Below are 26,157 nucleotides of genomic sequence, written 5' to 3'. Positions count from 1 at the left end.
CACTGGATTCTTGGCAAATGTCACCTCACTTAATTCAAGCGTATACACAAATAACTGCCTGGCAAGGTAGAAAGTTGCAACGGCCCTGAAAAGGTGAGGGGAATGTACTAAGAGACTGGAAGAAGGTGAGGTAGCTCCTGCATGGGAATCAGGAAGGCTTTCATGGATGAAAGGCTCTAGCAGGAAAAATGAGATTAGTACATTGAAGAACACACATATGATTCAGAGGATGAGTGATTCACCAACCCCATGCTTGATCTCCGAAATGGGTATTTAGCTTCCCAGAACTACACACCCATTTCAGATGGGATCATAGAACTGTACCTGGTTTCCACTCTTGCAGAGGGCATGAGGGCCCCTCCCTGGGCTCAGCTCATTTGAGAAATTCAGGTCACAGACCTATAATTAGAAGGCTAAAAAATCCATTCCTTACCTGGGAAAACTGGGCAAAGCTGCGATCTGAAAACAAGGGCACATGTCCCAACAGCTCATGGCAGATGTCACTGAAAGACAGAAAGCACAGAGAGCTTGGAGGGGAGGAGGTTTAAGCCAAGGCAGACTCAGTCTTTCTACATGAGGAATGGGCAGAAAGAAAGGAAATAACTCTTTTAGGCTTATGATCTATCTCCCAGGAATAAGTGATATGCAGAGGTTGGGATCAGAAAAGGCAAGGTACAAGATAAAAAGAAGAAAAGGAAGGAAAAAAAAGAGACAGGTACAGGGCAGGGTACAGCAGCCAAGGGTCTTAAGAGTATGACCAGTGGTGTACAGGGCAGAAGAGCTAATATTCCTGTGGACATGCTCTCATATACCTAAGTAAGCTATGAGTCATGAACACTTCTCATCCTGTCTTCTCCATGGTATTGACTTCCCTGGGCAGATACAATATGCTCAGCTATTCCACTGGGAACTAAAACAAAAACAGTGCTGCTCTTCTCTTAGTCTGGAGGTGGACAGCAGTGAGGGAAGAAAACCTACATTTATTTAACACTTTATGTTCTATGTCCATTTGGGACAGATCTGTTTGGATTTGTAGCAATGAACTTTATGGGCAAGGAAAAACAATTTTGGATGTTCTAAAAATTTTTTATAAGTTGCATAAATTTTATCAGACTAAGGGGATAACGAAACACCCAAGTAAGAAGCATAATGGCTGCAATTCTCTACCGCTACCCAATACACAATCTAGGCAAAGAAAGATAAGAGTAATCTAGATGTATACTTAGGAGCTATTGAGATAGCTTGGCTGCCACCCATTCCTGTTCTCATTTGCAACTTCGTAGCTTTGACTTTGGAACTTGATTGGGATCTCTCATTCTCACTGCCAAGGGAGTTCTGAATTATTGGATCACAGGATGCCCAAATCTCCAATCAGTCTGGTCTATCCACTTGGATGGAGCAAATCTCCAGGATAGATGAGTTGTTTTTAGTACTACCAGCAAACAATCTAGACAACTAGTCCTGTGGACCAGCCAGCAATGAACCCAAACCTCATTCCTGCAGCAGGAAAAGATGGCGCTCATTGTGCCTGGCAACTGGTAGCTGGAGGACAGTACTCACGGTTCGGGGGTATACATGGGCTTGGATCCATGTCTGATGTACTGTGTGCAGTGGAAGACTCGGAAGGCCAGGCCACCCAAGAAATCCCGAGAGGAAAGCAGGCCAGCCACAGGTCGAAGGCGGAAACCAGTGCAAGCTGGGATGCAAAGAAGAAAGAAAACTTAAAGCTCATCACCACTGAGTCAGAGGCACTAGGAGACCTTCAGGTAGTGGAGTAGTACACACAACTGCCCAGGGACATAGGCTCTGACACTAGGCAGACTTGGCTTCAGATGTCTGCCTCGCTGCTTTCTAGCTAGGTGATCTGGATCAAGTAAATTCCCATTTCTGAGCCTCAGTTTCCTCATCTGCATAATGTGGATAGATACTGCTTAGAGATGTTCCAAGAATAAAAAGAGCTAATGAACACAAAGTACTTAGCACAGAGCCTAGCACACTGGAAACATGCAATAAATTTAGCTTTCATTACCATTTGTTAGGGTGGAACAATTATTCCCTACTTCTCCTGCTTCTAGAGTGAAGAGGGTATTTGTACCTCATTTCCCAGAAGGGAAGAGTATGGATAGAGTGCTTCCAGCTTCTGTACTGCACCTCACACAGTCAACCCCATGAGTAGCAGTGACCTGTCTGACTGGAGCATTTGGGAAGAGAACATGAATATTGTCAATTTAACTCTTTCTGTACTGTCCTTTATCTCTTGATTGCTCACACAGGACCTCATTCCAGTCTGCTCTTGGCCATGCAATGGACTATGCTCCATGAATTGGCAGGTAAGTTTACCTAATTAAGGGGTAAAATATTAGCAACTCCATTTGTGTGCACATCTATGTCACATTCTCTAAATCGCTCAATTTTAAAGCTGACCTCTGATCACCATCTCTATGGTTCCTCTATCTGTCTTTCAATTTGTTCCAAACTTTGGAGGATAAGGACAATGACAGTGATAATGGTAATAATAGCTAACACTATATATGACCTACTGTATGTAAGACACTCTTTAAAGCTACTTTAGATATGCTACTAATCCCCACAATAGCCCTGTGAAGTAGACACTTTTATTATGCCCACTTTACAGATGAGAAAGCTGAGACAGATAGGTTAAAGGTTTTATTCAAGGTCACAGCCACAGGCAATCTAGCTTCAAAGTCTGTTCTCTTAATTACTATTATGTAGCTTCCCAACTGCAAGTATTACTGTTTTATTATTCTTATTATTGGCCATGGCAATGGAAGTAATTAGCTACAGAAGTCTTTGAGATCCCCTTGCCTCTTGCCCCTATGTTCGCTGTGTCTTCAGGCTGAAGCACACTCTGCTTGGACCCTTACTCCATTCTTTATCTAAGAAGCAAAGACTTTCTAATGGAAGGGACCCAAAAGGTCATCTAGCTCACCCCTAAACTGTCTGGGCTACATCTTCCCTTCCTGCCAAGTAATTTCCCTGGCTCATTGCCCCCACAGTGGTCCATCTCTGCAGAGCTCTGATATATAGAAAATTTTGTAACCTGTAGTCTGTCTCCCCACTTCTGCTTATTCTACCTGCCACACAGTAGGTGTTCAATATGTGCTAGTTCATTATTTTGTCTTTGCTAAATTACCATCCTCTTGGCAGAAAGAATAACACCCATTTCACCTGGATATACTGTACAGAGAGGCTTGCGACTCAATGTACTTATCTATTGAGCTACTCAGATTTCAATTCAGTCCAAATTCACTGAATACCTGCTGTATATGCAAGACTGTGCTGGTTGTTTTCATATGCAGCACCTTACTTCATTCTCATAATTTCCCTATGGGAAAAGCTAAAGAGTTGATACAGTGTCCATTTGACAGATGACAAAACTGAGGCAGGTTTACTCAGCTGGAGAGGATCGAAGGCAGGATTCATACCAGATGCACAGACTCAGAGCTCAGGGCTCTTGGCACCATCCCCGAAAATAGCACATTTCTTACACAAACACACACTCCTAACTCATAACACAGCAGGAAGTACAGGGCAAAAAAAAAAAAAAAAAAAAAACAACTCAGTGAAGCGCCTTGGGCTTTAAGTGTGAAAGAAAATACTTTTCAGGGACAGGTACACAGCAAAATCCACAGCCTCAGGTGTTTGATTGAATGAAAGTGGATAAACACAGTAGAGGCTGGAGGGAAGGCAGAGTGCAGTGAAACTGAGTTCTTCCTGGAGGAATCAACCTGCATTTCTACAAGCACATGCTTTCATACTTGCCTCCACGTACTTGTCTTTCCCTTCCCTCTCCCCTGCCTCAATCCTCCCCCAACTTTCTGCAGGGCCATTGACCCTGATGTGGACTTACTCTGCAGGAATTGAGAAACGTCTTCCAGCTGGGGAATGTTATCTTCGTGGAAGCCACAGTACTTTTCAAGAAGTGGAAAAATGTGATTGTACTCATAGCAAGCATGGGTTTTATACAAGGATTTCAGAGTCTTGAACACCGTGCCCCATGTTTTCTTTTCTTCCTCCATGTATTCCACTCGAGGGATTGGCTGCCCACTAGAATATAGGCACGAAATAGGTGTCTCAAGCAGGGCAGGGGCACAGCAGAATGCGGGTTAGGTTAGCAGAGGGAGTCGGGGACCAGAACCTGTGAGCTGCCATCACTTGCTACAGTGAATTTCATACATTATTTGAAAGAGAAAAATTCCACATCTTGATATAGGAAACATTATTGTTTTGATTTCCCACATGAAAGAGTGATTTGGTTAAGCAATGATACAGGCTGAAATGAGGATTTGCTCTCACTTTCAGGAAATCACTTGGTTTTTCTACTCTTCTAATTCTCTAATTGCTTACCTAGGGTAGAAATTCACTTACCTGCATGGGCAAGTCAGGTATCACAAAGTTGTAAAGTTGCAGAGATTGGCAATAAGGAGAATGGGGGCTGGCAGGAGAATACATTCCCTTTCTAAACCAGGGCATCTAAGTTCAGTTAAAGCAACACAGTGTATTTTTATGGTGTTAACTAAAGCAATTATACCAGTGGGCTAAACTGGATTTAATATGTAGGCCACGAATCTGAGATCCCCTTTGTTTGGTAGGCATGCACTTATTGGACTTGATATTTCTGCTCCTGGGAAGTTATAAAGGTATTTAAATATGTGCTAAGTAAGATTACACATTGTATACATATATCAAAACATCATGTTGTACACCATAAATATGTACAATTTTTGTCAATTAAAAAACTAAATAAATAAGTTCTAGATCAAGGACGATAAATAAATATTGGAACAAAGGAGAGAAAATAAATATATAAATCCATGCTAAGGTATAAAATGCCTTATACCTTCTCTACACTGAGCTTGTTCAAGTACATATGCCAGGCCGCATAGATCCTGAATCTCTTGGGGAAGGGAAGGCTCACGTATCTGGATTCTAGTAAGCTCCCCAGGTGACTCTGATGCACACTATAGTTTAAAAGTCATTATTTTTAAAAGTCCGGGGAGCTCGAACTGGGTGGAGCCCACCACACTCAAGGAGGCCTGCCTGCCTCTGTAAACTCCACCTCTGGGGGCAGCGCATAGCCAAACAAAAGGCAGCAGAAACCTCTGCAGACTTAAATGTCCCTGTCTGACAGCTTTGAAGAGAGTAGTGGTTCTCCCAGCATGGAGTTTGAGATCTGAGAACAGACAGACTGCCTTCTCAAGTGGGTCCCTGACACCCGAGTAGCCTAACTGGGAGGCACCCCCCCTGTAGGGGCAGACTGACACCTCACATGGCCAGGTACCCCTCTGAGATGAAGCTTCCAGAGGAATGATCAGGCAGCAACATTTGCTGTTCAGCAATATTTGCTGTTCTGCAGCCTCCGCTGCTGATACCCAGGCAAACAGGGTCTGGAGTGGACCTCCAGCCAACTCCAACAGACCTGAAACTGAGGGTCCTGACTGTTAGAAGGAAAACTAGCAAACAGAAGGGACATCCACACCAAAACCCCATCTGTACGTCACCATCATCAAAGACCAAAGGTAGATAAAACCACAAAGATGGGGAAAAAACAGAGCAGAAAAGCTGAAAATTCTAAAAATCCAAGCACCTCTCCACCTCCAAAGGAACACAGCTCCTCGCCAGCAATGGAACAAAGCTGGACAGAGAATGACTTTGATGAGTTGAGAGAAGAAGGCTTCAGACGATAAAACTTCTCTGAGCTAAAGGAGGAAGTTCGAAGCCATCGCAAAGAAGCTAAACACCTTGAAAAAAGATTAGATGAATGGCTAACTAGAATAAACACTGTAGAGAAGTCCTTAAATGACCTGATGGAGCTGAAAACCATGGCACAAGAACTACGTGACGAATGCACAAGCTTCAGTAGCCGATTCAATCAACTGGAAGAAAGGGTATCAGTGATAGAAGATCAAATGAATGCAATGAAGTGAGAAGTTAAGAGAAAAAAGAGTAAAAAGAAACAAACAAAGCCTCCAAGAAATATGGGACTATGTGAAAAGACCAAATCTACGTCTGATGGGTGTACCTGAAAGTGACAGAGAGAAGGGAGCCAAGTTGGAAAACACACTTCAGGATATTATCCAGGAGAACTTCCCCAACCTAGGAAGGCAGGCCACCATTCAAATTCAGGAAATACAGAGAATGCTACAAAGATATTCCTCGAGAAGAGCAACTCCAAGACACATAATTGTCAGATTCACCAAAGTTGAAATGAAGGAAAAAATGTTAAGGGCAGCCAGAGAGAAAGGTCGGGTTACCCACAAAGGGAAGCCCATCAGACTAACAGCTGACCTCTCGGCAGAAACTCTACAAGCCAGAAGAGAGTGGGGGCCAATATTCAACATTCTTAAAGAAAAGAAATTTCAACTCAGAATTTCATATCCAGCCAAACTAAGCTTCTTAAGTGAGGGAGAAATAAAATCCTTTACAGACAAGCAAATGCTGAGAGATTTTGTCACCACCAGGCCTGCCCTAAAAGAGCTCCTGAAGAAAGCACTAAACATGGAAAGGAACAACCGGTACCAGCCACTGCAAAAACATGCCAAATTGTAAAGACCATTGATTCTGGGAAGAAACTGCATCAACTAATGAGCAAAATAACCAGCTAACATGATAATGACAGGATCAAATTCACACATAACAATATTAACCTTAAATGTAAATGGGCTAAATGCTCCATTTAAAAGACACAGACTGGCAAATTGGATAACGAGTCAAGACCCATCAGTGTGCTGTATTCAAGAGACCCATCTCATGTGCAGAGACATACATAGGCCCAAAATAAAGGGATGGAGGAAGATCTACCAAGCAAATGGAAAACAAAAAAAAGGCATGGGTTGCAATCCTAGCCTCTGATAAAACAGACTTTAAACCAACAAAGATCAAAAGAGACAAAGAAGGTCATTACATAATGGTAAAGGGATCAACTCAACAAGAAGAGCTAACTATCCTAAATATATATGCACCCAATACAGGAGCACCCAGATTCATAAAGCAAGTCCTTAGAGACCTACAAAGAGACTTAGACTCCCACACAATAGTAATGGAAGAATTTAACACCCCACTGTCAACATTAGACAGATCAACAAGAAAGAAAGTTAAAAAAGATATCCAGGAATTGAACTCAGCTCTGCACCAAGCGGACCTAATAGACATCGACAGAACTCTTCACCCAAAATCAACAGAATATACATTCTTCTCACCACATTGCACTTATTCCAAAATTGACCACATAGTTGGAAGTAAGGCACTCCTCAGCAAACGTAAAAGAACAGAAATTATAACAAACTCTCTCTCAGACCACAGTACAATCAAACTAGAACTCAGGATTAAGAAACTCACTCAAAACCACTCAAATACATGGAAACTGAACAACCTGCTCCTGAATTACTACTGCATACATAACGAAATGAAGGCAGAAATAAAGATGTTCTTTGAAACCAGTGAGAACAAAGACACAACAAAGCAGACTCTCTGGGACACATTTAAAGCTGTGTGTAGAGGGAAATTTATAGCACTAAATGCCCACGAGAGAAAGCAGGAAAGATCTAAAATTGACACCCTAACATCACAATTGAAAGAACTAGAGAAGCAAGAGCAAACACATTCAAAAGCCAGCAGAAGGCAAGAAATAACTGAGATCAGAGCAGAACTGAAGGAGATAGAGACACAAAAAAACCTTCAAAAATCAATGAATCCAGGAGTTGGTTTTTTGAAAAGATCAACAAAATCGATAGACTGATAGCAAAACTAATAAAGAAAAAAAGAGAGAAGAATTAAATAGACACAATAAAAAATGATAAAGGGGATATCACCGCCAATCCCACAGAAATACAAACTACCACCAGAGAATACTATAAACACCTCTATGCAAATAAACTAGAAAATCTAGAAGAAATAGATAAATTCCTGGACACATACACCCTACCAAGACTAAACCAGGAAGAAGTTGAATCCCCAAATAGACCAATAACAGGCTCTGAAATTGAGGCAATAATTAACAGACTACCCATCAAAAAAAGTCCAGGACCAGATGGATTCACAGCTGAATTCTACCAGAGGTACTAGGAGGAGCTGGTACCATTCCTTCTGAAATTATTCCAATCAACAGAAAAAGAGAGAATTCCCCCATAACTCATTTTATGAGGCAAGCATCATCCTGATACCAAAGCCTGGCAGAGACACAACAAAAAAGAGAATTTTAGACAAATATACCTGATGAACATCGATGCAAAAATAATAAAATACTGGCAAACTGAATCCAGCAGCACATCAAAAAGCTTATCCACCACAGTCAAGTAGGCTTCATCCCTGGGATGCAAGCCTGGTTCAACATACACAAATCAATAAATGTAATCCAGCATATAAATAGAACCAAATTCAAAAACCACATAATTATCTCAACAGATGCAGAAAAGGCCTTTGACAAAATTCAACAGCCTTCATGCTAAAAACTCTCAATAAATTAGGTATTGATGGGATGTATCTCAAAATATTAAGAGCTATTTATGACAAACCCATAGCCAATATCATACCGAATGGGCAAAAACTGGAAGCATTCTCTTTGAAAACTGGCACAAGACAGGGATGCCCTCTCTCACTACTCCTATTCAACATGGTGTTGAAAGTTCTGGACAGGGCAATCAGGCAGGAGAAAAAAATAAAGGGTATTCAGTTAGGAAAAGAGGAAGTCAAATTGTCCCTGTTTGCAGATGACATGATTGTATATTTAGAAAACCCCATCGTCTCAGCCCAAAATCTCCTTAAGCTGATAAACAACTTCAGCAAAGTCTCAGGATACAAAATCAATGTGCAAAAATCACAAGCATTCTTATACACCAATCACAGACAAACAGAGAGCCAAATCATGAGTGAACTCCCATTCACAATTGCTTCAAAGAGAATAAAATACCTAGGAATCCAACTCACAAGGGATGTGAAGGACCTCTTCAAGGAGAACTACAAACCACTGTTCAACGAAATAAAAGAGGATACAAACAAATGGAAGAACATTCCATGCTCATGGATAGGAAGAATCAATATCATGAAAATGGCCATACTGCCCAAGATAATTTATAGATTTAATGCCATCCCCATGAAGCTACCAATGACTTTCTTCACAGAATGGGAAAAAACTACTTTAAAGTTCATATGGAATCAAAAAAGAGCCTGCATTGCCAAGACAATCCTAAGGCAAAAGAACAAAGCTGGAGGCATATGCTACCTGACTTCAAACTATACTACAAGGCTACAGTAACCAAAACAGTATGGTACTGGTACCAAAACAGAGATATAGACCAATGGAACAGTACAGAGCCCTCATTAATAACACCACACATCTACAACCATCTGATCTTTGACAAACCTGACAAAAACAAGAAACGGGGAAAGGATTCCCTATTTAATAAATGGTGCTGGGAAAACTGGCTAGCCATATGTAGAAAGCTGAAACTGGATCCCTTCCTTACACCTTATACAAAAATTAATTCAAGATGGATTAAAGACTTAAATGTTAGACCTAAAACCATAAAAACCCTAGAATAAAACTTAGGCAATACCATTCAGGACATAGGCATGGGCAAGTGCTTCATGTCTAAACACCAAAAGCAATGGCAACAAAAGCCAAAATTGACAAATGGGATCTAATTAAACTAAAGAGCTTCTGCACAGCAAAAGAAACTACCATCAGAGTGAACAGGCAACTTACAGAATGGGAGAAAATTTTTGCAATCTACTGATCTGACAAAGGGCTAATATCCAGAATCTACAAAGAACTCAAACAAATTTACAAGAAAAAAACAACCCCATAAAAAAATGGGCGACGGATATGAACAGACACTTCTCAAAAGAAGACATTTATGCAGCCAACAGACACATGAAAAAATGCTCATCATCGCTGGCCATCAGAGAAATGCAAATCAAAACCACAATGAGATACCATCTCACACCAGTTAGAATGGCGATCATTAAAAAGTCAGGAAACAACAGGTGCTGGAGAGGATATGGAGAAATAGGAACACTTTCACACTGTTGGTGGGACTGTAAACTGGTTCAACCATTGTGGAAGACAGTGTGGCAATTCTTCAAGGATTCAGAACTAGAAATAACATTTGACCCAGTCATCCCATTACTGGGTATATACCCAAAGGATTATAAATCATGCTGTTATAAAGACACATGCACACGTATGTTTATTGTGGCACTATTCACAATAGTAAAGACTTGGAACCAACCCAAATGTCCATCAATGATAGACTGGATTAAGAAAATGTGGCACATATACACTGTGGAATACTATGCAGCCATAAAAAAGGATGAGTTCATGTCCTTTGTAGGGACATGCATGAAGCTGGAAACCATCATTCTCAGCAAACTATCGCAAGGACAGAAAACCAAACAGCACATGTTCTCACTCATAGGTGGGAATTGAACTATGAGAACACTTGAACACGGGAAGGGGAACATCACACACTGGGGCCTATCGTGGGGTCAGGGGATTGGGGAGGGATAGCATTAGGAGATATACCTAATGTAAATGACGAGTTAATGGGTATAGCACACTAACATGGCACATGTGTACATATGTAACAAACCTGCACGTTGTGCACATGTACCCTAGAACTTAAAGTATATATATATATATTAAAAAAAAGACAGCATGGCAATTCCTTAAAGACCTAAAAACAGAAATACCATTTGACCCGGCAATCCCATTATGAGGTACATACCCAAAGGAATATAAATCATTCTATCATAAAGACACATGCACGCATATGTTCACTGCAGCACTATTCACAATAGCAAACACATGGAATCAACTTCGATGCCCATCAATGGTGGAATGGATAAAGAAAATGTTGTACATATACACCACGGAATACTATGCAGCCATAAAAAATGACATCATGTCCTTTGCAGGAACATGGGTGGAGCTGGAGGCCATTATCCTTAGCAAACTAATAGAAGAGAAAACAAAAGACCACATGTTCTCACTTGTAAGTGGGAGCTAAATGGTGAGAACATACAGACACATAGAGGGGAACAACACACACTGGGGCCTATTGAAGGGTGGAGGGTGGGAGGAGGGAGAGGATCAGGAAAAATAACTAATGGGTACTAGGCTTAATACCTGAGTGATGAAATAGTCTGTACAACGAAACCCCATGACACAAGTTTACCTATATGTAGATACCTGCCCATGTACCCTTGAACTTAAAATGAAAGCTAGATTAAAGATTAAAAAAAAAAGTACTTTTTAAAACCACCTTGGAATGAACTGTGTTCTGAACAGCACAAACAGATGTAAACCAAACAAAGCCTGACTTCAAAGACCAGTGACCGTTCCCTAGGCTGCAGGCCTATTTCTCTAACAGGAACACAGAGTCTGGGACAAAGTGAGACTATCTCAGAATTATGGATCATCATTAGGCTCCAGATTAGGTCTTTCTTGCCCTTTCAGAATTGTACCTCATCCAAACACATTAGAGCACAGTCTTTGTTGTTATCTACAGACGAGTGACAGGGATTAGGCAAAAAGATAGCATTTTGCTTAAGTATTGAAAGCCAGACAAGTTCAGAAGGTCTTGTGGTAGCCAGCAATGATGGTGAAAAAAAAAAATCAGGTAAGCTCTTGCCCAAGAACGCGCCATTATCGAGACTAAGCACTGATACAGGAGACGAACAGACTTTGGAAACAGAGACTGTTCAATCCTTGGCCCTGTCATTCCCTAGCTGTATCAGCTCAGGCAATTTAGTAAACCTCTCTGAGCCTCAATCTGTGCAGCTGCTACGTGGGCTAAACATAAGTAACTATTTATATGGTGTGGATAAATTTAAGTCTAATACTATGTATAAATTACCTAGTATTAGTACTGACAAATCCTAACAATTGGATAATTGATCATTACCATTATGACTGATTCTCATTTTAAAAGAAAGGCATCTGTTATTCCTGCAACAAATTTCAAGAGATGGTAACATCCTGAGCACCAAGATGTTCTGCTGGTTGACACCTGCTTTTCTAGGGACTCAACATCTGTTCCCCATTCATCAGTAAAGCACCTTTCTCCCCTCTCAGTCTGTGAGGTTCAGGTGAGGAGAGACTCCACTCCTACCTTCAGGAGTGGGCATGTGACCAGGCTAAGCCAATTGAAATCCCTCATTCTCCTGCATTGTGCCTGGCTGAGAGATGGGCCTATGTCCTAATCAGAGTCAGTGGACTCAATGCCAGCACTGTGGTTGACTTTGTTGGAAATAGACAGGACCTCTAATTGAGATGGGGCATCAGCCTAGAGGTGCTAGGTTCCCTCTCCAAGAGAAATGAGGCCAATGTGTGAAAGCAAGGCCAAAGCAAAGGACACTAGAGTCAGAGAGGCAAATAATGAGACACTGAATCCTGGACCTGCCTGAGCCTAAACTACCCCCCTTAAACTCTTCATTTATAGTATCCAGTAGAGCTCTCCTTTATGTTTGAGTTGTTTTGCAGCTGAAAAATATAAGCTCCTATGATCCATTTTATCTATTCCTAGATAAAACTTAAAAGCCCAACCTCCACTCCAGTAATATCATCAAAACCTGCTGTAGCAGCCTTCTAGATGGTTCTAGACACAATTCCTGGCTCTCCAATTCACTATTTTGAATCTTTACTCTTATATGGTCTCTTGGATTCATTCATTCATTCAACAAATGTTAATTGAGCACTGTGACAAAACAGTCAATTACCCCTGCCCTCATGGAGTCCACATTTCTAGTAGAGGCAGACAGAAAGCCAACACAACTCCGTTAGATGGTGATAAATGCTATAGAGAAAACAAGGGCAAAGGTATAGGGAGTTTCAGAGTGGGGTTTCAATTTTACATAGGGTGTAGAGAGGGCATGGCTGAGAAGGTGACGTCTAAATGAAAACCTGAGGAGATGAGGCCTCGGTGCTTCACTCTGGAGTCTCCCGTTTAGCTTGAACATAACTATTTGAGATTCTGATTCTGCTTTTCTGCAGGTTAATCTGATTAGCACCAGTCCCTGAAGTCTAAAGCAGTGACAGCTGTATCCCCTTTATGCAGTTATTGGGGCTGCTCATCCCAAGCTTGATAGCATTGGTTCAGCAGTCACTGCTTTCCTGGGAAAAGCAGGAGAATCTCAATTCTAACTCTGCCGCTTCCTAACTGAGTGAGACCTTGGTCAATTTTTAAAAAGCAAAATCACAAATGAAAGCACAAAAATGTTAAAAATGTGACACTAAACAGACCATGTAAAGGACACATATTGACAAAATGAGGGTAGAAACAGAAAGGTGGAGTGTTGCCTTGTTTGACCTCAGTTGGAGATATACACCTCAGTAGAATCAAATTTTTTCTCCTCTCTGTGCAAGTCTGGGAATGACTGTGAAAGTGTACAGTGAGTATCGATTTTGGGGTCACAAATACACTTAACAAGTAGGCAAATTCACAAAATAGAATCTGCAAAAAAAAAACAAAGATGAACTATACCAGACCCTGAAGTAAGAGTCTATTTTGAAGAAGAAAGACATGGTAAAAACAGCACCGAAAGCTTAAATGAGATGAGATAAAGTAAAGTCTGAAATAGGCTTTGAATTTTTTAAAAAGGCGAGCCCTTTACTAGCTACATGACCTTCGGCACATCAGTTAGTTAATCATGTGGGATTCATCTATAAAAGGTGAGAAATTGACTAAAAAATTTTAACGTACTTCTGAGAGTCCAGCCATCGATAGATGATTTTCAATAACCAATTTAACTGATTAACATCCAGGATTGTGAGGTGATTCACCAATTTCACTCTTCTTCATAAGGTTTCACATTTCTATGAGAAGGAGGCTGAGGAGGATCTGTCTCCGCTCTCCCCAAATCCCAGCAACCCAGAAGTAAGTGAATGTACTTTCTAAGCACCTCCTCCTTGATTATATGAAGTGCGGTCTCTAGACTCTAGGAGTCCCCAGACACTCAGAAGAGTGGCTAAAAATACCCTTAGAATTCAACAAACCTGAGTTTAAAACCTGATTATGTCACATACGAGCTACATGATGTTGACAACTTACTTAGCCTTTGTAAGCTTTGATTTCTCCATCTGAAAAATGAGAAGTTATTATTATTGAGGCTAAACAAAATGATATATACAAAGCATTCACCAAAGCCCCCAGACACATAGCAAGAAGACAATAAGTATGATCTGTTATTGCTGACTATCTGAAGGGCTCTTGCCTGTACCCGCTTTGATGGTGTCCACCTGACTGTGCTGGGGCAAAGGTGGGGTCAGGAGAGGGAGGTCACCGTCTTCTGTGAATCCTGCTCAGCAGGATCCAAGGCCCAGGTGGGCTTAGATCTGACTAAAGACAGCACATTTTTGAATCCTTCTACTACCAAAAGTCATTCAGAAAAAAACTTTCTCTCTCTTTTTCTGGAGGTTTTTCCATGTTGAAAGTAACTTTGTATTCAGTATAGAAAGGCCCATCATCTTCTCCATCTCCCTGAGATTCTATCAAAGCTGTCAAAGTACTATGCCATGAGCATTCTGGACAAATTTTATGTTTCTTCTTGTGCATGTCTTTTCTTAGTCCCTTAACTCAGTAACAGCACTTGTCAAAATACTAAGTTTCCCATGGTGGCATTTCTGTAATTCCTTAAGACTCAAAGGAGCAAAGCTGTTGTCTTCTCAAACATGTTTGATATTTGCATTTCCTTTTGGCTAAAATAGGGTAGGGGAGGAACACAGAACCCCAGACAGGAAAAAAAAAAAAAAAAAATCCTAAAATTGTCCTTCACAGCTGGGTCAGATCAGATAAAAGTAGAAAGCTGAAGTTTGGCTGGCCTGAAATCTTGAATGATTCATTATTTCAGTAAAGCAGCCAGCTCCTTCTTGAATGTAAATGATTCTCTTTTTCCTTCTTCCCTGTTTAATGTAGAGAAGACCGGAGGCTGTTTTATTCAGGACCAAGGCCTTTTCTAATTACTGCAGACACCATTGCATAATTAGACAACAAAGCTTGGGAGAGAGCAGGGCCCGATCACAGTGGGTAATTTTGTTTTGTCTAGCAGCAATCGTTTTTTATCGTGTGTTATTAAAGGGAGGGTTTAAACACACCCACACACACACATACACGCACGCACGTGAACACATGCACACACAGAAGGCAGGACTCTTCATGCTGGTATCTTCCATCCTCAACTGGATGAGGGCAAGGGAGAAGCAGGCTAGGGGTGTGTTTTTCTCTCTTCCCGCCCAACAAGCAAGGCAGACTTACTGGCGGTAGTTGTAGGCAATGTCAGCAAACTGCTTCCGTCTTGCACGGTACACAGGATCTTTAAAACCCTAGGAGAAAAGAGACACCTGATTTTTCAAGGCTTCATAGGAAGAGGTCTGGTACCTTTATGAATGCTTTGAATGGGGGCTCTCAAGCCATGGCAGTGCATGTCTCCTTCCCTTGGTTATACCCTAAAACTAAAGTCTCGGTTAAACTTAGCTCTCCTATCAGATATTGTGAGTGACACCTTATTAGTAACTCCTTCGACTTAGCATGAGCCTCCTTCCTGTGGATTCCAATGTGCATGATCTGTTCTTAAAGAAACCTCATCTACAGCATATCTGACTGACACACTTGCTAAATTAGGCAAAGTTCATAGGATGGATGTCTATGATGAAGATATACAATATCCATTTAATTCCTGATTAAGGTTTGTGTCTAGCTCTACCTTTTAATTTCTTGATAGACAAGCAGGCACTTGCTTATTGCTCTTGCAATTTTTAAAAATACCATTGATTAAATACATACTATGTGCCAGTTTGTGAGTACTAGGAATTGATTTTACATATAATTCTCACAACAAACTTGCAAGTTTGACGAGTATGATTATCCTGTTCTTTCCGGAATAAATGGTGGTTCAGAGAAGTGGAGCCATAGTGAAGGTGAGGCTGAGATTTGGATCACCATCAGTAATTGTCAGCCTTTACAATCTGGCAGGGGCCTAGCTAACTGAGAGTCTGTCGCAGGACCTAAAAAGGATGATAATGGCATCTCCTCTGAAGCTGACTCACAGGCAGCCTTTTCCCAATGATTTGTAAGCAGCACATTTCTGAGTGAAAAGAGGCTAAGTGTGTCTTTGAGTGTTTGGGGTGGAAATGGGATTCCAACTGATTGAAAGACAATTTTCCAAAAACAGTTGATTGCAGTCTAAATTTTGGTAAGACAAGAGACTGATGTCATTTCCGTAGAACTCTTCTGTGGTTCTTCCAAGCCTTTCCCAGTAAGCCACGCCATCCACCACTTTAGCTCACAATTTCTCTGCTCCACTGTCCCTCCAAACCAAGGCAGTAGTGAATTCAAAACAAAAGCTTATATCACAGAGTGTAATGTTTAAGGAGCCTTTTAAAAAGAGAAATATTCCCTGATTTTTAGATATTGTTTTTGTTTTGGTTGCTTGATTGGTTGAATTTCTGTTTTGGGAGAGTTCGCTCTCTCTCTCTCTCTCTCTCTCTCTCTATATATATATATATATATATATATATATATATCAGGGCCAACCAGTAATTGTAAAGACACAGGGGGCAATGTAATATAATGTAATTTCTTCTGAGAATCTGCGGCATTGATTCTGGCACACAAGAAAAAACTACAGACACTTGCTGGAAGAAAGGAAGGGAGGGAGGAAAGGAGTTAATTAGTTTATTTCCTGGAACATATTTTGAAAAATAGAAACATCCAAATGTTTCACACTTGAAAAGTGAAGTAAAACTACTACACATTTTTTTTTTACTCCAAAGCTAAATCCCAGATAAATAATGTGATTACTCTGTTTAGAAAAGATTTTATAACATGGTTATTAAAAAGTATAACTCTTCCTTTCCCTAGAGCACTGAATGGTTTTTAATCATTAATTACAGATTAGAAAGCTTAGGAATCTGAGGACTTAAAACTACTGTTGTGCCTCATTTCTATTGGGTGAAGATAAGTTGGTTTGAGATGATGTGGTTAAAAAAAATAAAACTGGGCACCATGATTTACTTTCCAAACATCAATAACACACCATTTTAGAAACCTGTCTACTGGACTAAACAAAGAACATTTATTTGTCCACATCTCCATACTCGGGGCTCAAAATAAAAAGGTAATATTGGTCAGTCATTAAGGTTTGATTGTTATGGTCATTCTCACTTGCCTTTCTTATTTAATAGTAGTGAATAGCTTTTCTCCAGGCCCTAAGGATAATATGTAGACTTTTGACCCTGTAAGGCACCTTGGAGAAAGGTCCATTTCTATATGTTGGTCTAGACTTGAAGAATATAAAGCCCATGGAGCCATTTGCCTAAAGGCCCTAAACTATAGAACTAGCACCTCCATTTGGATTTTGTGGTCCTGCCTAGGCTGGCAAGTTGAGATTTGAGCACTGACGTAGGAATCCAGGAAGAAAAGAGAATTCCTTCAATCCGTGGATTTCCACTTCATCATGCTGCTTCTAGGAATGAGATATCCATGAACAGTTCTTACCCCCATTTGCCTTTATTGTTTATCTTTCATGTACCTTGCCTAGGTGGTTTAAAGATTTTCCACTTGTGAAAATAAAAGCTAATGTAATACTGTATACCCAGTTGATATTATCAATTATGTCAATTATGTCATATATCAATTATGTCAGAGGAAATGTGTAAGTATATAAATGAAATTATTGAAGAAATACACCAAACTCTAACAAATGTTACCTCTAGGTAGTGGGAAAAATTAGTAACACTAACAGTTGTATTCTTGAAAACTATTTATGCTTTTCAAGTTTTCTAATGTGAGAACGGGTTTCTTTTAGAATAAGAAAAAAATAGTATTAAATATCCATCTCAAATCATTTTAGTGAAGTAGCAGGAGATTCATGTGAGAATGTGAAAATGGGTTTCTTTTAGAATAAGAAATAAAGAAAATAGTATTAAACATCCATCTCAAATCATTTTAGTGAAGTAGCAGGAGATTCACACATTGGTATACAGGAACACACACACATATAATGCACTATACAGATCTTCCATGTGGGAAGGTTTCTAACCATGACCCTTTCCAGCTCCTGGTTTCTAAGAAGTTCATTATCAGCCTGCAAGGGGCCCCAACCAACCAGGTTGCAAGGAGTTTTGCTTTCTCAGTTACCAGTGGTCAGAGAGCTCTGTGGCCTGACGCCCAGCCTCTTGGGGATCTGGCCTTGCATTCCTTGGGCTACCAGATGACCACAGGGCCTCTGTAGCCGTCCATGTGGAGTACATTCTGAATCAAATCACAGTTGGTGATGACTGATCACCCTGTCTCAATTTAGACTAATAGCAGCAATTTCAGTAGCACTGCATGTAATTTATTTATAATCACCCTGTCTCAATTAAACTAATAGCAGCAATTTTAGTTGCACTGCATGTAACCAAGTATGTTTTGACAGGAAAATATATTGTTGGTGAAGGGGTGGTAAGGGGGAGGGGAGGGGATAGGAGAAGATGGGAGAAAGTCGAGAGAGTTCTACAGGATGCAAGTCATGACATCAACTGAAGTCTGGATGTATTGAGAGGTATAATTTGTGTGTGTGTGTGGGTTTAGGGGAGAGGTAACTACATATATGGAAAAGTCTTGAGTATTCTTGTAGACTGAGATACTTATTTCATCATTTCCTAATATCATAGCTAAGGTTAAACCTCAGAAATGCTCTCTTTAGGCTAGTGAGAACACAGGTTTTAAAGTCAGAAAAGCTGTGTTGGAATACTAATTCATTTATTCACTAGGAGCATGGCCTGGGAGTGGCCAGTTTATCTCTCAGAGCCTTAGTTTCCTCATCAGTAAAATGAGACTGTCAATCCTACCTGCTTCACAGTGTTGTACAGTTTAAGTCAGGTAATGTCGGCAGCACATTAAGCAAAATTCTGAGCACATCGTAGTTGCTCAAAGCATGATGCATTCGTGCAAAATGGCAGGAAATCCAAAGACAGAGAAGTCTGGCTCAGAATATAAAAAAAGATATACTCTGGAATGGGTCAGTGATCCCCACCGGCCACAAGGGGCTTTTAAACCAACATCTAGAGAATTCTTACCTTGCTGTGTATATTTCAGCTAGGCCAATAACAAGAGGCTTTTTGCATTTTTCATAATGTTTCATGACAACTGGGGTAAGGATGGAACACAGAAGACAAAAGTTTTAAGCTGGCATTTATTAAGTAGCTGCCATTCCCATCCTATAGACATTGGTCAAGGAGAACTTGCAAACAGTAGACTAGGGGAACACTGACCATGCCCAATCCCTTTGCTCACCCTACAATTGGCCAAGAAGCCTATTCTGGAAAAATGTATGTACCTAGTTGCCCAAGCCCATAAGCTAGCAGTTATTGTTTTACTTCCGCCTTCTCTCTTCCTTCACATCCAGCAATCAATTTCTGCCCATTCTATCATTCAAACATCTGAGTCTGTCTTTCCTACTTCATTCTCACTGCTGCACCTGCATTCGACCACCACCATTTCTTGCCTGACTATTGTAGCTGCTGTGTAAGTGGCCTCTCACCCCCTTCACTTCAGCCCAAATTATATTTATAAAGTGCAAGTCTGGTGAGGCCACTTGCCTCCTCAAAAGCCCTTCAATGGCTTCTCATTGCTATTAGACTATTGTCCAAAATATTTAGCATGGTCCACAAGGCTTTACATGATCCAGCTCTGTCTATGTGTCCAGCCCTGTGCTGACTCACTCTGGCCTTCCTATGATGCTCCAGAGTGCACTGGTCTTGCTTTAATTCCTTAAACACACCATGCTCTTTCCCACATCAAGGCCTTCACACATGTTCTACCCTCTGAGTGAGACCCTCTTCCCCACTCGTTTAGACCAATAAGTCACTGTCTGTTCTGTCTTCCTGGATTTTTCCAAAGTTTATTGGTTTCTCTTAGTGTGCTGTATGTTTCTCTTTTCAGAGGGTCTCACATATGTTAATAATGATTAAACTCAGGAAACTCTTTTACATATCACTGGATTTTCAGGGCATAGCACACTCAGCATATCCCCAAGTAGAAGCTATTCAAAAATTATGCAAAACAGGCCGGGTGCGGTGGCTCATGCCTGTAATCCCAGCACTTTGGGAGTCCAAGGTGTGCAGATCACCTGAGGTCAGGAGTTCAAGACGAGCCTGGCCAACATAGTGAAATCCTGTCTCTACTAAAAATACAAAATTAGTCAGGTGTGGTGGTGCATGCCTGTAATCCCAGCTACTCGGGAGGCTGAGGCAGGAGAATTGCTTAAACCTGGGAGGCAGAGGTTGCAGTGAGCTGAGATCATGCCATTGCACTCCAGCCTGGGTGACAAGAGCAAAACTCCATCTCAAAAAAAAAAAAAAATATATATATATATATATATATGCAAAACCTAGGGCAAAAAATTACTGTGTGCCTTTTAAATGTCATATGAGATCATTGTCTCACAAGCTCACTCTGTGCTCTAAGGGGACATATATTTACGACTTATAAAGTTACAACCACTTCAAAGTAGATGCTGGCTTTTTAGAAGACCAATAAGTTGCAAAATATTCATTTGATGATCAAATTGTAAGTTGTTTCTGTCTAGTAGAAAGGATAAGACACAAGATTATGGCTTTATTGCCTTATGGAACATCAATCACTTGTGCATCCATCTTTGTGACCTTATTCTGGCTTTCTAGTTTCCAGTGATCACATGTACTTCGGTCTCTTGTATCTTTTCTGCCCTATCTTTGTCATCTTGCTGGTTCCCTCAATAATGAGTTAAATGGACCTTTGACAGGTGTTCACTATATACCTGCATGAGAGTTATGTCTTTAACTTTTCACAAATTATGCTTGGATAGAGCAATTTAGTAAGAATGCAACAAGTCTTTGATGACTCAACTAGCTGACTGACTCTTAGAATGAACATTGACAGGGCCTCAGATGGAGAAAATTAGGGGGGCAAATGGAAAAGAAAAGGAGAAAAGTATTGAAAAATATAGTCTTGTTCTTGGGCAATTTGCTGGAGAACAAATTTCCTACAGGAGAGCAGGAAAACTTGATGTCCACACCTTGAAAGATTAAAAAGCAGTTTCAAGCCTGGCGCGGTGGCTCATGCCGGTAATCCCAGCACTTTGGGAAGCTGACGTGAGCAGATCACCTGAGGTCAGGAGTTTGAGACCAGCGTGGCCAACATGACGAAACCCCATCTCTACTAAAAATACAGAAATTAACTGGGTGTGGTGGCACATACCTGTAATCCCAGCTATGTGGGAGGCTGAGGCAGGAGAATCACTTGAGCTCAGGAGGTGGAGGTTGCAGTGAGCTGAGATTGCACCATTGTACTCCAACCTGGGCAACAAGAGTGAAACTCCATTTAAAAAAAAAAGTAGTTTCAAAGAGTTGGGTCAAGAAGTAGAAATATCCACAGAAGGACAGTTGTGTTGGCTGATATTTTCTTCATTAAGAAGCCCTCTCTATTGCAGATCTGTAGCCTAGACTCCAGTGCAGCTGCCAGGTAAACTGGAATAGGTAGCTCTGGAGTTGGGGTCTATGTGGCAGAGGCTGCTGGTGCTCCCCAAGATCTGTCCTCTCTCCTTTGTTCAGAGAACATTGCTAAACTATTTTCCCCCATCTCCTTTGCAGTTAGTAGTGGGCATGTGACTGAGCTCTACTCAATGGAATTTGATTGAAAGGATGTGAGTCATCTCCAGACATGGCCCATGAAAACTTCCCAGAAGCAATTCTCACTCTCTCTTCTCCCATCCACTGGCAGAATGAGTGGGCTCCAAGGAGTTGAAGGAGGGTACAGCCATTGGTGGAAGGAGCCTTGGTTCTGAAAGACCATGTGGAGCAGTTTCCTTACTGACCCACATTGGAAGTGAACTTTTATTGGGTTGGCCACAGAGATCTGGGGGTTGTTTGCTAAGCAGTTAGCCTGCTCTGGTTGCTAGAGGGATAGACTCAGATCTTCCTCTTTCTGGAAGTCCTCCCTAAGCATTCCAGTCCACAGCGACCTTAGAAATGATAGCACATGCTATCTGACTCACGAAACCTGGCATTTATGCACTTTTTTGAGTTATTATTTAACTAATTATTATCTAAACTGTATTCCATGGAAAACTACCACTCAAGATAATGTTGCTAGGTATTTCATTAAAAAGAGTTCCATGGGTAAGTTTAAGGAAACATTACATTGACTGGGTTTCATTTTTGCAGGATTTTCCAAAGTTTCTAATGAGATAATGGAACCTGCATACTTAAAGTAGGGTTACAGAATACAGAGTTTCTCTCTTTGATCATGGGATATTTTTCATAAACTACAGTTTGGGAAACATGCATACGGCCCTTTCACTTGCATATATATATCTTGTGCCTCCCATGAGGTTATAAGTCATGAAGAAGTAAACTTATTGTGATCTGATACCCTGTACCCAAAGTATAAAACACAATGTGATAGTTAGTTGCCATCTCTGAGATAGTAACAGTGTGAAAAACTTAAGCCTGGGAAGAGACAGGAGGAAGGCTTTAGGGAGGCAACATATATGATTTAGACCTCAGATGAATAGAGGTTTTCAAGTGGGGAAATAACAGGTGGGTTGGCAAGAAAAACCATGTCAGGTAAAGGGAACAACATGGGCAGAAAGGGGAGTAAATTTTGGAAGTGGAAATTAAATAGAACCAGTTAGATTCTGCCTGCCAAGTTTGCAGTTGCTATTCCAGCTCCCTCCTGCACTGCTTTGAGAACAATCAACACCCCTTCTCTCTCTACTGTACAACCACAGGCCCCTGGAGGGCAGGGATCATGTCATCTATCACTTCAACCCCCTTTCTTTTATATGGCCTGAGACGTAGTTCACATACAGGTGATGCTACACGGCCCTCTCCCTCTGAGATTTCTCATCTGAAAATGAGATTTACAGCCCTCATAGGGTGGTGATAATATTCAAATTAAAAAAGGAATGCCAAGCATTTAGCATTGTGCCTGGCACACAGCCCATGCTCAAGAAGCATTAGCTCCTCATATCATTAGTTAAATAAAAGCTTTTGGGGAAAAGAAAGCAAGGTGGGAAAGGGGAAAGGAAGGAGACTGGGAAAGAAGGGGAAAGGAGGCAAGATGGTCACCGGGAAATCTAGCTTTCCTATTTCATTTTCCCACTTAGCTAAAACTGAAAGGCAGAGGCTGTTTTCCCTCTGTCCTGGAAACAATCCTTCCTTTACTTCATTTTTCAAAGTGACTGCTTTGGAGGACCTGATGAGATATATTGGGTCACACATCCATGCATACTGCCAAGGGCCGGGTTCAGGGACGAAGAGATCACGCGAGATGCAACGGGACAGAGAGAACAGAGGGTCCTTTTGAGAAGAACACCCACTGCCTGTACCACTCCTTGTGCTGGTGTCTGCAGTCACACACTGAGGCCAGGCCTGTGGGCCCCGGGGTCTCTGGGAAAGCACGCTGGAGGGTTTGTTTTGTCCTTGGCCCACGTCCCTGGGATCTGATGAGAAACCAAAGGAACAGAGAGAGCCTGGCGCCTCGTCTTCAGGGAACTGTGTACCTGATATGTTGTATTTTTACAATAAAATTCATAACATTGAGAGGGCAGGGAGTCAAAGATGTGGCTTTTAAAGACCAATGCATTCCAGAGAGTTTTAAAGCCAGTGCCAGCTGCTTTGGAGGGGACTTGAGGATACAGGGAGAAAAATGTCCATCTCTTTGCATTGGCGTCTTCCACTGTCCCAAATGAAAAGGGAGTGAGACCAATGGGAAGAATGCCTGTTTGGGGCAGGAAGACAGGAGTTTGGTAAGAGGAGAATAACGCCCTGGATGGGGTCAGAGGTGAACAGACAGCTTTTCTGAGAACCAGTATCTTTGGAGATGCTTTGCTGACAGAGTTGATGGCTAAGAGGCCCCAGACAGAGACCTGTTGAACGGGTACACAGAACAGAATCCTACCTGGAGCAACCTTGGCACCCCAGGGCTCCTGGGAGTAGGCTACATGGTATATAGGAGGATGGAATGGGGGTCAAAAGTCCCCACATTTACCTTTACTTTTCAGGGAGAGAGTATTTAAGTAATATATACTAGAAGAATTAAATTTAATTCCTATCCTTAGTTTAAATATAACTTAGTTTAATTTCACAACTAATATTCAAGGAAGCCATTGGAAGTTCACATGAAAATGCATAGGTGAGACTCAGACTTCCTACACGTTTGCAACTGGGGGCTGGTTAGTAAGTTGTGGCAGTTAATACACACAAATACACACACACACATATTTATGTGTGTATATATATACACCATATATATATATATACATATATATATAGAGAGAGAGAGAGAAAGGAGGAAGGATGAGGCACACCCAAATATTAGTATTGATTTATTGATTATTTTAGAATAGTGTGAATAATAGGTGATTTTTTTTTTTCTGTTTTGAAGTCTGGGAGATTGGACGAAATTCACCTTTGTTTCTGTTGATATATGCTTTCTCATTATTTAAAAAATGCAGAACTGTCCAGAGAGAAAAATAGAAATAACTGAAATTATGGTTGCTTTTCATTTTCCTCCTCATGCCCCTCTGTGTTTTCAAGCCCACTATAATTTGTTTTACAATTTGAATTAGAAGAAGCATCAATCATTCATATTTCAAAAGGCCAGCTTGCCCCTGAAATAGCTTGCCTTTGGCCTCTGTAAAAGAGCCTGGATTTCTGCCACTAGTTAGGCCTTTGTCTTCAGGCACCATGAGCTCTCAGGATTCACAGTTTAGCATAAGGCCTTAGAAAAGTCATCAGGCTCCTTGGGCCTCACTAGTTCTGTAAGAGGGAAGCATCTGCTTTGCCTCCTGAAAAGTGCCTTTGCAAACATTCTTTGCTGATTATAAAGACCCACATAAATGTGAGGAGAAAACAGACTCCTGTGGAAGTGTAGATGCTTCCTTTGGGTTCTGCTAAACCTTCACCAATGTAAATGGCTGCAAGTCATTTAAAGATGAAGGAGTCATTTGCCTGGCAGAGAATAAAGGGCAGGCAACAGGATGGTGGCCCTTCCCACCGATGGAGGCTATGAGACCTGGCCCTGAGCCACCACAGCCTGGGCTGTTCCTCCCCAGACCCTCTGCCCCAGAGTAGAGGGAATGATGAAATATCCCCCACCCCAGTCCTCTACTCAAAAACCATTAAAGGACCTGCCCCCATGGCTGCAAGACACAGGCCCAGTCCATGTTCCTCTTTCTGGTCCATTAGACCTTTTACAATCTGATCCCAACCCACTGCCCCAGCCACATCTCTCATTCTCATACTTAATGCACCAACCAGTCGTTCCCACAATACTGTAGATGCTTCCAAGACTCTCGCTATTCTCATATACTGTTCTTTCAGCCATAAGCCCTCTCCGTTCCTTATCTGACCAGCATCTCCTACTCAGTTTTTAAGATCCAGTTTCGACGTCGCCACTCTCCGCTGCCCCCTGCAGTTGGCAGAGTTGTTAGTACAGGTTGCTGTTTACCAAGCACTTGATTTAAACCTCCATAGATGTACAGAAACAATGATGATTTGCATCTGTGTGTGTGTTTGTGCATACACAGATCTAGTATATAGAGACAATAGTTTCTGGACAATGATTTATATTTGCTCCTACAAAAATAAATGACCATGATAATGATGATGACAATAATGTCTTGCTAATTTTTCCCAGCCCTCGTGTAAATAGGAACACAATAAGTGTTTGTTGAACAAGTGAACAAGCACATTGCTCCAAGTAGAGGAGGTGGGAGGAAGGGAGGGGAGTGCAGGAGAGGCACTGAAATAATCTCATCCTACTGGCCGTGGACTCACAGGGTGGTCAGCATCCAGTTCCGCTCCATAGCTGAGAATCTGATTGGCAAATCTGTCCAGCTCTTGAATGGTTCTTGGGAACCAGGGCACTGAAACACAGAGGAGGCAAAGTCCTGAGTACAGATTGGCAGGACATGGCCAAAGGCCTTGCTGAGATCAGAAGCGGGGATCCCAGTCAATGGTGATGGCAAGTGGGCTGGCTTCCAGATAACCCCCAAATTACTATCATTCAAAAGTTAAACTCCATTTTCCTTAGAAACCAGTTTTAAAACCCATTCCCAAATACATTCTTTTTCCTGAAGATGTTCTCTGAATTATCTCAAAACTCATCTCCC

General features: G+C 41.3%; 1 protein-coding gene across 1 annotated transcript in view; it reads right to left on the bottom strand.

The window, feature by feature from the left end:
- PAH (phenylalanine hydroxylase) overlaps nucleotides 1-26,157 on the bottom strand; it is a 66,997-nt gene that overhangs the window by 12,007 nt on the left and 28,833 nt on the right. Inside the window, exons 4-8 of the mRNA XM_032168863.2 lie at nucleotides 25,823-25,911; nucleotides 15,273-15,340; nucleotides 3,872-4,068; nucleotides 1,561-1,696; nucleotides 434-503 (exon numbers count right to left, since the gene is read on the bottom strand). Coding sequence (XP_032024754.1) covers nucleotides 434-503; nucleotides 1,561-1,696; nucleotides 3,872-4,068; nucleotides 15,273-15,340; nucleotides 25,823-25,911 — 560 coding nt within the window. The remainder of the gene's footprint in view (nucleotides 1-433; nucleotides 504-1,560; nucleotides 1,697-3,871; nucleotides 4,069-15,272; nucleotides 15,341-25,822; nucleotides 25,912-26,157) is intronic.

Source organism: Hylobates moloch, unplaced genomic scaffold (genome assembly GCF_009828535.3).
Source record: "Hylobates moloch isolate HMO894 unplaced genomic scaffold, HMol_V3 SCAFFOLD_12, whole genome shotgun sequence".
In the NCBI taxonomy this organism is placed as follows: Eukaryota; Metazoa; Chordata; class Mammalia; order Primates; family Hylobatidae; genus Hylobates; species Hylobates moloch.
This window is presented reverse-complemented; position numbering and strand designations above follow the sequence as displayed.